The 12,997-nt window shown below is 49.2% G+C and overlaps 3 protein-coding genes across 3 annotated transcripts; all 3 read left to right on the top strand.

Annotated features, from left to right (window-relative positions):
* Positions 1-339: 339 nt before the first annotated feature.
* On the top strand, positions 340-770 carry JR316_0006265 (uncharacterized protein; the record flags this gene model as incomplete). The annotated part of the gene is made up of 3 exons (XM_047892014.1): positions 340-361; positions 421-522; positions 580-770. The coding sequence occupies 3 exons, from the start codon at positions 340-342 to the stop codon at positions 768-770; spliced, it is 315 nt and encodes a 104-aa protein (XP_047749363.1).
* A 7,076-nt stretch (positions 771-7,846) lies between these two features.
* On the top strand, positions 7,847-9,451 carry JR316_0006264 (Putative NADP-dependent oxidoreductase YfmJ; the record flags this gene model as incomplete). Its single annotated transcript, XM_047892013.1, has 10 exons — positions 7,847-8,065; positions 8,118-8,205; positions 8,271-8,319; positions 8,377-8,429; positions 8,486-8,502; positions 8,555-8,816; positions 8,875-8,934; positions 9,059-9,134; positions 9,189-9,347; positions 9,403-9,451. The coding sequence occupies 10 exons, from the start codon at positions 7,847-7,849 to the stop codon at positions 9,449-9,451; spliced, it is 1,032 nt and encodes a 343-aa protein (XP_047749362.1).
* An 827-nt stretch (positions 9,452-10,278) lies between these two features.
* On the top strand, positions 10,279-12,542 carry JR316_0006263 (Glucan 1,3-beta-glucosidase; the record flags this gene model as incomplete). The annotated part of the gene is made up of 10 exons (XM_047892012.1): positions 10,279-10,577; positions 10,627-10,648; positions 10,703-10,844; positions 10,889-10,931; positions 10,986-11,433; positions 11,493-11,546; positions 11,602-11,661; positions 11,725-11,966; positions 12,031-12,094; positions 12,444-12,542. 10 exons carry the CDS (start codon positions 10,279-10,281, stop codon positions 12,540-12,542), a joined length of 1,473 nt encoding a protein of 490 aa, XP_047749361.1.
* Between the last annotated feature and the right edge of the window lie 455 nt (positions 12,543-12,997).

Genomic DNA, 12,997 nt, shown 5'->3' with positions numbered 1-12,997 from the left:
GTTAGCACCTTACCGGAGACGTCGTTACACACCGAAGGACGTATCGAATCATATTTCCTATTTTTTTCCCATCTCTTTCCGTGCTAAACACATAAATATCTACAAAACTCTGTCCGTACTCAGGCTACTTTGTCCTCTCTCGAACTCGCCCCCTTCCCTACACAATTTTCATTTTCATAATATCAGGCCTGATCGTCTCCTATAGTGCTGCATCTATCTGGGGCTTTTCAGTACCAGGAGGTGAGCATGCATGCGTCTGACATAAATTGCCTAAAAAGTTAATTATTTTCCTCAGTGTCATTGAATGCCGCCCGTGATGTAGGCGCGCGTTTGGCAGCGATGACTATCTATGGAGTTGAAGGTAAATTATCAAACATTACAAACCAGTGAAATTACCCTCTAACAATGATTTTTGAATAGCCAAAGGAGGAGCTTATTCCGCCATTGCAGCTCTGGTCAACATCCCAGCCACCATTTTGGGTGCAACCATCTATGAATTGTTCATTGTCGATTCAGACCGACGTAAGTTTTCTTGTTTACCTACCGTCTTTCGCATCTCACTAGAAATTATGTCCTTAGCTGTCAGCTCAGGAGGATTGGAATTTATTAACCACCACGCAAATCACCGCCGAACCCTCCAACAAAACAATGGAGATAGACGCCATAGTGTTCAGAGCATGGTTGACCTTGCCGACACTTCATCGCAGGAAAAGCCTACCATCGCAACTTTCGAGCACGCCCCAGGCAACAATGGAAGTATGCAGGTTTGATAGGCATATTTGTGGCATTAATTGGCCGCAGAAAGATGTTGGTAAGACAGCAAGCGATAAGTTTGCCAAGGACATTGGTTTCATGGGTGTTAGGTCGATTATTTCAGGATCAAGTGTACTCGTATTGTAGAGCGGCTTCAATCGTGTCGCCAGAGCGATTGACATTAATTTAGTGACAGAAAGTGCATAGTGATATATTTGCTAATGTCAAGATGTTTGGCGAAGTTACTCTGCCTTTGGGACATAGGGCGGTTCAACCCAAGTTCAACTCCATTTCGGTCAAAAACATTTTAGCCAATGATAAAGTTGCTCAGCTAACATTATACCTAGCCCTATAGATCTCTATATTTTAAATTTGTTGATCTATACTGTCCCGCTGGAGAACAAATTGTCGATTTATTACTATCATCATGATCGAGCTCGAGAGAGATTGAGTCATTAGGATATTGATTGACAACATCTCGATCTGGACCTCATTGTATCTCAAATTTAAGTTGCTTGGAAAAAATTAAACGAAGATGCCACTAACAATGACATGCTGTTAAACTGAACTTGAACATTGATACTGGACGTTGAACTTTTGAAAGTTTAAGCCCCTAACTTCATGATGCTCTCGTCCGTCGTTTCGGCGGTGTCCGAGGCACATGTGATGGTGGAAAAGCCTCCCCGACAACCGTGCTCACTCATCCCGGTGCTCGACAACATCATCACTTATGTTCAGTGTGAAGTGTAATGAAATGCTACGATCGCTGAACGGCTACTATGTGCTGAGTCAGCGGGTGAGAGCGACACCGCTTTCCCTCTCACCACACAGACGAAGCAACAATTTTTGGACGCATCCACCCTTAGATCGTCCAAGAAAATTTCCTTTCAGTCTCTGTTCGTCAGAACTCAGTAAATCGGCCTCTCAGAAAAAATTTCCCGCCATGGCACGCATTGTAGACGATCCTACGGACGCTGTCCCTCCGGATTACACGCTCCCTGCGTTTCAAGCCGTTCGCGACGCCCACAAAACTGCCGTCCCGGGCGCCACCGACGAACAAGCCGTAGCGGCGCTGACTGCTATATGGCACGCCATGAACGAGGTTCAAAAAACCGCGTGGCAAGCACAGCGCGAAGACGAGGTTGCCAGGGCCGAGGAACGCGCGCGCCTCGATAAGGAAGCGGCTGACCAGGCCGCACAGCTTCTCAAACAAGATGCAGAGGCTGCCCATTTGGAGGAAGTGAAAAAGAACCGAGCAAAGTTTTGCCCTGTTCTTGATCGCCCAATCCCGGTTGACCTCCCTGTCGTCATCAACCCCGCCGCCCTTCGCCGTCTAGACGCTGCCAAGTACGTCGAACTTTGGTACTTTACAAATGCCGGCGTTGCAGACGCCCGTGCTAGCGCCCATGCCGCCACGTCCGACGAATCCATGTCCATTGTTTGGAAATCTGGGGTTGCCTCGTTTGTTCCTTCTCTTGTAACTAAAGACTCACGCAGCGTCGTCCCGGATAAAGACTTGACGTGGGAGGAATTTCATGTTGCCACTGCCAGATTTATTACTGCGATTCGCCGCACCGGCTGGCCAGCCGAACGTGTTCTCATGTTCATTGGTTTTTTCGAAGGCATCGAGAACCACTCGTCGCGTTTTGACCCTGGTCGCCTCAATCGCCTCGCGCTTTTTACCTACCAGGAGAGTATTCGCAAGGATTGGCATATCTCCATTGCATCCGGTGAAGGAGGCTGGGATCTGGCGGGCTTCAGCGACGAGCTGTACAGGAAAATCAAAGCCAAGGTTATAGACGACGACCGCGATGCCAGAGATGCACAATACGAACTAGCGAGGGTGCGTGCTCCTCTCTTTCTCAGTAGTGTATCAAACTAACCCGCTGTTATTTTCATTCTGCTCCCCCGTGCATCACACATATTGCTTTACACGCCGTTTGCTTTACGCTCGTTGCTTGCCGTTCTTTGCTTTACCCCCCGCCGCTTTATCACCGCCGCTTTATTTTCTCGACCCTTACTCTCCCCAACCATGCACCCTGCTTTCCGCTTTATGCCTTATACTTTGCTGTTTATGCTTTACTCGCTGTCCAGTCCGACGCGCTAGCAAAATGGGGTGGGTCTCACGACAGAGCAGACACCCATCGGTCGGGACGTTCCACTCAGTCCCATATGCGCTCTGACAGCCCTCCTCGCAATCATCGTGACTCCAAACGTCGTCGATCTCCTTCTCCCTACCGCCAACCCCGCGAGAACAACAAGCAGCCTCAGGGTTTTCGGAGCGGCGCAGCATCGGAGCCCGCCTGCGCTGTCTGTTTGGGCCGCCGTTCCCACGACTTTCGATCCTGTCGCCTCCCGCGCATTTGGGATGGAAGTCACCCGTCCTTCGCAGACCGCGAGGGCAGAACACTCGTTGTCAAATCTTCGCGCCAGACCCTCTGCTTCGATTGGCAGACCACACAAGGGTGCACACAGTCCAGCCATGGAGACAGACACCGCTGTTCAGGGTGTGGTTCATTCACCCATGGCGCCCAGAAATGCTCTCGAGCTCAGGCGCACTCAAATTAAGTGTCTCTACCCAGCTGCCACTTGGAAGCGCTTACTTGACGAGTCTGGCCTTCACCAAAAATACCCTTTTCTTGTACACGGGTTTCAACACGGTTTCATTTTTGATTTTCCTTTTATTTCCATTACTCAATCCCCACCTAATCGCCCATCTGTCAAGCAATTCCAACAAGAGTTCAATGACATTATTGCACTCGAGCTCGAGAAAGGTCGTTATATTGGTCCTTTCACGAGGGCCGATCTTGAATCTCTCATCGGCCCTTTCCAAACTTCTCCTTTCTCGATCATTCCAAAGCCAGGCCGCCCAGGAAAATTCCGCATCATTCAGAATTTCTCCTTTCCCTCCTCACCTTCCTCCTCGTTTCCCAACCCTTCCATCAATTCATATACCTGTGCTTCCAATTTTCCTTGCACCTGGGGTTCCTTTTCGGTTGTATCTCTGCTTCTGGGCCGTCTTCCACCTGGATCACAGCTTGCCGTGCGGGATGTATCTGAGGCCTTCCGCACCGTACCTCTGCATCCTTCGCAGTGGCCTGCTGCTGCTGTCCGCATTGGAGATGACCAGTTTTGCGTTGACACCCGAGGCGCGTTTGGGGCATCACCATCCGGCGGTGTGTTTGGCCTCATTCAAGATGCCACAGTGGATGTGTTTCGCTCCCGTGGCATTGGCCCCATCACCAAGTGGGTTGATGATCATCTTTTCATTCGCATTCTTCGCAAGTTTCTTTTACAGTACAATGCACAGCGTACCCGCGCTGCGGTTCGGTTTGCTGAGTCGGGCCCTCAGTTTTCGGGTGGTCGGGTGTTTTATACTGGAGGCTTGTTGGTGGATGGCACGGTTGAGGAATCTGATGATGATTGCCGTTTTCCTTTGCAGGACCTCTCTCAGGTTTCCTCCAGGTCCCTGGAGGATAGCCGTTTTTCTTATTGCTTTGCAGATATCGATTCTATTTCTTCAGAGACCGGGACACCATGGGAGGCTGCTAAAGACATACCTTTCTCATCTTATGCCACTTTCACAGGTTATGGGTGGTGCCTTGAAACTCGCACAGTGTGCATTGAAGGCAGCAAGAAGTCAAAATACCTGGATGCTATTGCGGCGTGGTTGTCTGCGTCTCAACATTCTCTCGAAGACGTCCAAAAACTGTATGGGAAGCTTCTCCACTGTACCTGTGTGGTTCCCGCTGGACGCGCGTATCTCACTGGATTTGAAGCAATGCTCCGTGGATTTGCCACCAGTTCACGTCCTCTCGCTCTTCGCCACGCACCCAAATCACTTGCTGCCGACCTCGAGTGGTGGAAGGGAAAATTATCTCAACCCATCCTCGCGCGTCCCATCCCAGTCCCGGTTGCGGTCACTGATGTCAGAGCCTTCTCTGACGCCAGCTCTGGGTTTGGCATCGCAATCGTCATTGGAAACCGCTGGCGTGCATGGTGCCTTCTTCCCGGATGGCAGACCCTTAATGGCAAACGGGATATTGGATGGGCTGAAGCTGTCGGCTTCGAGCTTCTTGTCTACACACTCTGTGCCATTGCACCAGACACCCCTCGCCTCCGAATCTACGGAGACAACATGGGCGTTGTTGAAGGTTGGTGGAACCGGCGGAGCAGAAATCCAGCCGTCAACACGGTCTTCAAACGCATACTCGCGTTTCTCTCCAGCAACAACCGCGATGAGTCCATCTTTACAGCATACGTCCCCTCCGATGACAATCCAGCCGACGGCCCCTCACGGGGCATCTATCCGTCGCAGTCGCTTCTTCTCCCACCATGTACCTTGCCCTCGTGTCTCCACGACCTCATTGTCAGTTTTGACAGCCCCGCTGCAACCACCACCAGATCCGCCGCGTTTTCTAGCCAAACCCTCAAACACAGAGTTCCAGCAGCTGATCGCCCATCGCGAGAGCCGACTAACGCGCGGCTCTTCGTTGACGAACTTGAGCTCTATCGCCCGCACTGGGACAGCCGTGCTGGGTAACCCCATCACACCCCGTCGCTCGCGTGCGCTTCTCCTTTCCCCTTTGAGACCTGCTTTGCCCACGAAGTCTCCTTCCTCTCGACGTCGCGCCCGTCCATACCGTGCAGATCTGGTACCAGCTCCATCCCCACTTCGCCCACACTGTGTAGCTGCGGAGCGCTTGCTCAAATGGGTCCCAGCAACGTCGCGGACCGCCTTCGACGCTGCAGGTCATGCTGTTCCTCTGTCAGAACATGATCTAGACTGCGTTCTTACTGTCCTGGGTGCTCGATATGCTGATGGAACGAGTAGCGCATATGGCAGTGCGCTTCTTGTTTTTCATGTCTGGTGTGATCTTCGTGAAGTTCCCGAGGAACAGCGCTGCCCATTAACCAACATCCTTCTCCTTGCCTTTCTCTCCTCGTGCGCGGGTCTGTACTCTGGTGCGCAGGTTTCTAACATGTTCTATGGCATTCGTGCATGGCATACACTTCATGGGCATCAGCTTGTGTACAACAAGCTTGAAGTGGATGCCGCCCTTGCCGCTGGCATGAAGCTTGCACCTCGTTCCTCTCGTCGCCCCAAGCGGGCACCTTTCACTCCTTCTATTATCAGCTCGATACGGACTCATCTTGACCTTGCTGTCCCACTCGACGCCGCCGTTTTTGCTTGTCTGACGTCAACTTTCTGGTCGGCCGCACGCCTGGGCGAATTCACAGTTCGCAACCTCGCTTCCTTTGACCCTGATGCTCATGTGAAGAAGTCCAACATTTCTTATGTAACCGACCGCGCCGGCAATGCTACAACCGTTTTCTTCATCCCCCGCACAAAGTGTGCACCCACGGATGGCGAGGAGGTGTATTGGGCCCGTCAAGATGGCCCATCTGATCCCGAAGCCGCTCTCGCCAACCACTTTCTTATCAACTCCCCTCTCAGCAATGAGTCTCTTTTCTCTTACACACACGCGGCATCTGGTAAACGGCGGCCGCTCACAAGAACAGCCTTTTTGGATCGCATCAAGAAGGCGGCAGCAGCGGCAGGTCTTGAACCGCTGCACGGACATGGCTTGCGTATTGGCGCGGTGTTGGAGTATTTGCTCCGCGGGGTCCCCTTTGAGGTGGTGAAGGCACTGGGTCGTTGGTCTAGTGACGCCTTTGCCAACTATCTCCGCCAGCACGCCAAGGTCCTGGCACCTTATATTCAGAATTCCGCATGTTTTGCGGAGTTCAATCGCATTACACTCAACATCCCGCCCGTTCGGGGATGAACTGACGTTCCAACCCGTGAACTTGTGTTTCTCGTGAGTGTCTATTCCTGCTACGTTTTCTTCCTCTGTCGCGTTTTTTCCTTTCCCCGTGTATTGCCCGCCTCCTGATGTGTGGGAGTCCTCCATTTCGCTCGACGCGTCGTCGGGCATTGCTTTCCCTCCTACTCTGGTCTTTTGGGGGTCCTTGCTCACTTTGGACTCTTCCACAGCCTCACGGAGTATTCCCTCGCATTTCGAGTTGGTTGCACCATCCAAAATCAGCGAGTCTTAGCGTTACGCACGGCATTTCCACGTTGGTCTCCCATTTGTTCTGTTTTTCCCTGTCTAGCCGCTGACCACCGTGGACCTCAGACTCTCACAGATTTGGTGGTGCTCCCCACCCAAACCCTGATATCATTGACATCAGGTTGCTAGCTACATACATTCTTTACATACACTCCTTTGCTTATTCTCACCTAATGCGAGAGAATCACACTCTTAATCTCTCTTCACCAGCTAAAGCTACATAGTTTATGTTCAGTGTGAAGTGTAATGAAATGCTACGATCGCTGAACGGCTACTATGTGCTGAGTCAGCGGGTGAGAGCGACACCGCTTTCCCTCTCACCACACAGACGAAGCAACAATTTTTGGACGCATCCACCCTTAGATCGTCCAAGAAAATTTCCTTTCCCCCACCCGCCATCCCTCTGTACCCAGTATCTGAGTCACTCGACGTGTCTTGGGTCTTACTCCTACCGCAGTCTGGGGGTCCTTGCTCACTTTGGACTCTTCCACAGCCTCACGGAGTATTCCCTCGCATTTCGAGTTGGTTGCACCATCCAAAATCAGCGAGTCTTAGCGTTACGCACGGCATTTCCACGTTGGTCTCCCATTTGTTCTGTTTTTCCCTGTCTAGCCGCTGACCACCGTGGACCTCAGACTCTCACAGATTTGGTGGTGCTCCCCACCCAAACCCTGATATCATTGACATCAGGTTGCTAGCTACATACATTCTTTACATACACTCCTTTGCTTATTCTCACCTAATGCGAGAGAATCACACTCTTAATCTCTCTTCACCAGCTAAAGCTACATAGTACCTGAATCACGGCGGTACACGAAGCCGGGCGTTCTTATGGACATGACGAAGCCGACAAGGATATCCGGGAATGAAGTTACCGGTAAACATTTTGTACCTGACGAAAGAACCTGAACTTGTACCATTATAAAGCTGTTGCCAGTACTCCTGTTTAGCTTTAACTCGCTACTGAACCCCCAACCCCCATTTCTCTCCATTACCACTGTTACATTGATAACGCCAAAATGCCCCGGCCATCCCAGTTCAAACGCATTGTACTCAACTCACGGCCGGAAGGCGATATCGAGCCAGATACATTTCGCACAGAAATCGTCCCTTTCTCTTCTTTGAAGTTGGGAAACAACGAGGTCCTCGTCCAGTGCACATGGCTAAGCTTGGATCCCGCGATGAGGGGCTATATCCGTGATGTGAGAAGCTACCTTCCGCCTGTACAGATTGGGGAGGTACGTCAAAGCCAAAGACGCTAATCTGGGTTGACTCGAAACATGAGAATAGGTTATGCGTGCCATGGGTCTCGGAGTGGTTATTGAAGTTGGGCCAGGAAGCCGCTTCAAGGTGGGAGATAATGTGAGCGGGCCATGGGGTGCGCAATCATTGCCATTACACTACAGTGCTGTGTGTCCTAACGCAACGATACTCTCCATCTAGGCATGACCGAATTCGCTGTTATAAAAGACAAGTTCGTCGACAAGCTTGTGTGAGTCTATTAAACTTCTTTTCTGGAACTTGACTGACCTGTCGGGGTCGTCCAAAGTATCCCTCGTGGTGTTGAGCCCCTCGACTACTTGGGCATTCTAGGAAGTTCTGGTACGTACATATACATGTTCATGTCACTGCGAACCTGTAACTAATTTGTTTTATAGGTCTGACCGCTTACTTTGTACGTAAATAAGACAACCCTGCTGTTCATACACTCATACGTCATAATTCAGGGTCTCAAAAAGATTGGTGAGCTGAAGGCGGGAGAGAAGCTTGTGGTGTCGGGAGCAGCAGGCTCTGTTGGTTCTATTGCATGTCAGCTTGGGAAGGCTGCCGGGGCCAAGGTATACGCTATTGCAGGTAGCGATGATAAATGCCGTTGGCTGGAGAATGAGCTGGGGGTCATCAAAGCGTTCAACTACAAGAGCCCCACCTTCTACAATGACCTGAAGAAAGATGTTGGGTATCTGGATGTCTATTTCGATAACGTTGGTGGTATGTGAGATTTTTCTGAAAAGGTAATGTATACGCTAATGATCGAGTTTACTTCCAGGTGAGATTCTGGATTTCCTCCTTACTCGACTGAATAAGGACGCACGAATCGTCCTCTGTGGTATGTTTATCTCTAAAGATCCACCAAATTGTCTGAAATAATGTTATATCAGGTGCTATATCTGCTTACAGCAAGTTTTCGTTGGAACCAAAATGTCTGCATTTGCTGATTTATATTATTATAGATGCCCCCAAGCCAAAGGGTCTGCAAAGCTATCTTAACCTCATTTCCCAACGTGCCAAAATTCAAGGCTTCATTGTGTACGTAGTATAAAATACCATTGTATATCCAACAAACTGAATCAATGTTTTTAGTATGGATTATGCCTCTGAATATCCGACAGCAATAGAAGAGCTTGGCAAGGATCTTGCCAGCGGTGCCATTAAGCGTAAATTCCACATCGTCGAAGGTGGTATCGAACAGGCGCCTGTAGCGCTGCCAATGCTTTTCAGCGGAGGGAATACAGGCAAACTGTGAGTCTTTTCTTGTGATATGCAACTTCTTTGCGTTGATTAACTTTGCCATCAGAGTGGTCAAAGTTTCGGATGCGCCTACCGTAGCCAATTCAAAGCTATAACCCTTCATGTATATCGAGCTTTACTTTATTCCTCGTACATTTTTCCACATCGCATTACCGGCTTACTCATATTTGATTCGATCCCAAAAACTAGAACAGGCTTTGTAGTAGTGGCATCACCTACGGTCGTTTTTTTAAGCATGATAAGGTTAATGCCAGTATCTTCTGAGGTGACAAGAACAGTATGCTACTCTGAGACAGAAGCAGCCTAGGTCCTATCATATGGGACTTTACAAACTTTTCAACTACAGAGCTGTATAGAGCTTGAAGCTTGAAGCTGAAGAGTCGAATGAGCCGGCGAAGTCACTTCGGACTCCGTTTCAACTGTCGGAGTCTCCCGGCCGAAAGCGTACACCGGTGATGACGTAATGGGTCGTGGGAAGCACACTCCAACTTCGGCCACAAAATACCGGCATGAGAGCCATGACATTCTTTTGTCATGATTGCAAGCAAGTCGCAAGCGCAATCCTTCCTGGTCTTTAAAAGATAATAATAGTAAGTTTCTTCCATTGCTCTTTCTCTGTTCAAGGAACAATATTAAAAATTACTATTAGAATGCGGCAACTGATTACTAGTTTGGTGAAATCTGAACAAAGTATTAGCTAAATTTGCTTTGGCCTCATGGGCGAACGGCACCATATCTCCATCAGCCGACATGGCTTCTCTACTCCAGTCGCCGCGTCTTTCACTCTTGACTTTCATTTACCGTTTCATACAACACACTATTACACAGGGCACGTTGCTGAGTGAGCCAACCCTTGGTCCTGACCCTCACCTACCCCCACGTACTCCCGTCTTATACAACGGCATTGGCACCTTGATAGCAGATGCGCAAAATCAGACCAAGAAATGTTCTTCCGTTAGGGTTGATGTGCCTTTGTTTCGAGGCTATTTTGCTCCTCTCTGGCTCTGTGGTTGAGGCAAGGCAGCAGAAATGCCGTCTGCAGCATCGGAACCAAGCAGTTCTTCAGCCACCTTCGAACACAGGTATTGGCGGAGTCGCGAATACTTCTGCACCAACGACGCGAACATCTGCACGTACGACCCAGACGGCATCAGGCACATCGTCGTCTCCGACACCGACACCATTCAATTATGGTACAGACACAATCCGGGGTGTCAATATGTATGTTTTCTCTTTACGAATACACTGTGTGTACTGATAAATCTGTCAGCGGAGGGTGGTTGGTATTGGAGGTGAATCCATTGATGCGGTCGTTCAACATGTCACTGACGTCACTTTTTCACCAGCCCTGGATAACACCGAGTGTCTTCGAAAGTACAGGAAACGATAATATCATCGACGAATTCACTCTAGGGCAACTTCTCGATTCAAAAACCGCTCAGAACATTCTTCAAAATCATTGGGAAACGGCAAGGATGCACTTTTTGTGTTGATTGTCACCGAACTAACTCCGGAACAGTGGATAACGGAAGACGACTTCGCTCAAATTTCAGCGGCGGGGCTTAATCACGTTCGGTATGTACGGGGTAGAGCTCTTTCTTGGTGTGAAATCTCATTAAAATTTACCAGAATACCGATTGGGTATTGGTCCATCCCCCTGACTTCATCCGACACATCCACATCTACCTCTACAGCACCTTATGTCACAGGGGCTTGGCCCTACTTTCTAAAAGCACTCTCGTGGGCGGAGAAATATAACCTAAATGTGATTGCTGATCTGCACGGAGCACCAGGGTCGCAAAACGGATTTGACAACTCAGGGCAGAGGACAAACAACCCTGTGTGGGCCACCAACCCTGATAACGTCACACGGACAGTGGACACTCTGGTGTTTCTCGCTAAGGAGGTGGGAAATCAAATCAGCGTGTTGGAGCTGCTAAATGAGGCGGCGGGCTTTACAAGTAGTGCTTGGGCATCTGTGGTGAAGAATTTTTGGACTACTGCGTATGACGCGGTGAGGGATGTGGCTGGTGATGGGATGGGTATTATGATTGGCGATGCTTTCTTGGGAGTCCAGGTGCGCAATTTTGCTCACTCGGTGGTTCATAATGGATACAGCTAACAGGACAAAATCAGAGCTGGACGAATTTTTTGACCCCACCACAAGGACACGGAGTTCTAATGGACTATGTGAGCTCTTTCGTACTACATATCATGATATGGTTAAATTAGAACGTTATTCTAGCACGAATATCAAGTATTCAGCGATAAAGAACTAAACAGGACATTTGATGAACATATCGATGTGCGTCTCCGATTTTCTATGTCGTGGTTTCTTAATGTATCTAACATCCAATTTACAACGTAGTTTGTTTGCACTAACACATTGCCAACGCTAACATCTTACGCCTCATCCAACTTATGGACCGTCTCCGGGGAGTGGTCCAACGCAATCACCGACTGTGCAAAATGGCTTAATGGCCGCAACGTTGGTGCACGCTGGGACGGGACGTGGTTCCCCGGGCCCACATCGCAAGTCCATGGAAGTTGCGCACCCTTCACGGGAAATTACACATCATGGAGTCAAGATTACATTACTTTTCTGAGAAAGTCGGTCATCATTTTTTTTTCTGATTTGACTGTGCGTTTTGATCGTGTATTTGTCTTACCTCAGGTATTGGGAAGTGCAAGTCGAACTTGGAGAAGCGGTCCAGGGTTGGATATTTTGGACGTGGAAGGTGAGTTTACGCTGTAGTTTGTCGTCTGTTTCTTTTTTTCTTTGCTTTATTCGGATGAAGCTTTCAATTCGGATGCGTCAAATGGGATCTCAGAAAATTTCCCTGACATTGAACATTCCCGCGAGCGAGTATGATGTGCCCAATAACATTGATAGCTCTTAAATGGGTTTCTATCGGGACATTGGAAGTTCTGGAATCTCCGCTGCGTTTACTTAATTTTAACACACTCCGTTATCATACATGTGTTGTCGATGGCTTCTTCTTCTTCTTCGTTCCCATGCTTTGCACACATATCGCATATCTATATGTGCCATATCGCTGACCCACATTTTCTATTTTCTTCTATTAGGCTGAGAATGCCGATGAGTGGAGTTACCAACGCGGATTGCAAGGCGGATGGATCCCCCAGGATCCCACGGATCGAATGTACCCCAACATCTGTTCATAGATCAGGATCCAGGGATCCATAGAGATCTTCCTCATCCTCGATCCTCGGCTTAGCTTGGGGTCCAAAAACCTATAGCACTGTAACAGTCTCCCTCGTCGAATCCTCCGATAATTATTCCTTGCGGCGATCTTCCTTATCACTCACTACCTAGGGCCTTATACTGCCTCGAACGGCGTTTTTGCCGAGGCGCCAGAATGTAGTGAAATTGCAGGGTGAAGATACTGAATGTCATCTAGGAGCTCATTTGGAGCTACAATGGATACCTGTGGAGGAGGGCAGGGGTAATTAGTGGACAGCATAGATTCCCCTTAATAGATAGTATAAACCGATGTTGGGATGGACTGTAACATAGACTGCCAGTGTACTTACCCACTCTTTGATACCTTGCAATCATGGAAATTCAATACACTACCCTAGCACCAAATTTCTCCGATCTCAAGAAAATCACAGTTGTC

Source organism: Psilocybe cubensis, chromosome 5 (genome assembly GCF_017499595.1).
Source record: "Psilocybe cubensis strain MGC-MH-2018 chromosome 5, whole genome shotgun sequence".
Taxonomy (NCBI): Eukaryota; Fungi; Basidiomycota; class Agaricomycetes; order Agaricales; family Agrocybaceae; genus Psilocybe; species Psilocybe cubensis.
Note: the sequence above shows the minus strand (reverse complement) of the source record. Positions and strands in the feature narration are given on the sequence as shown.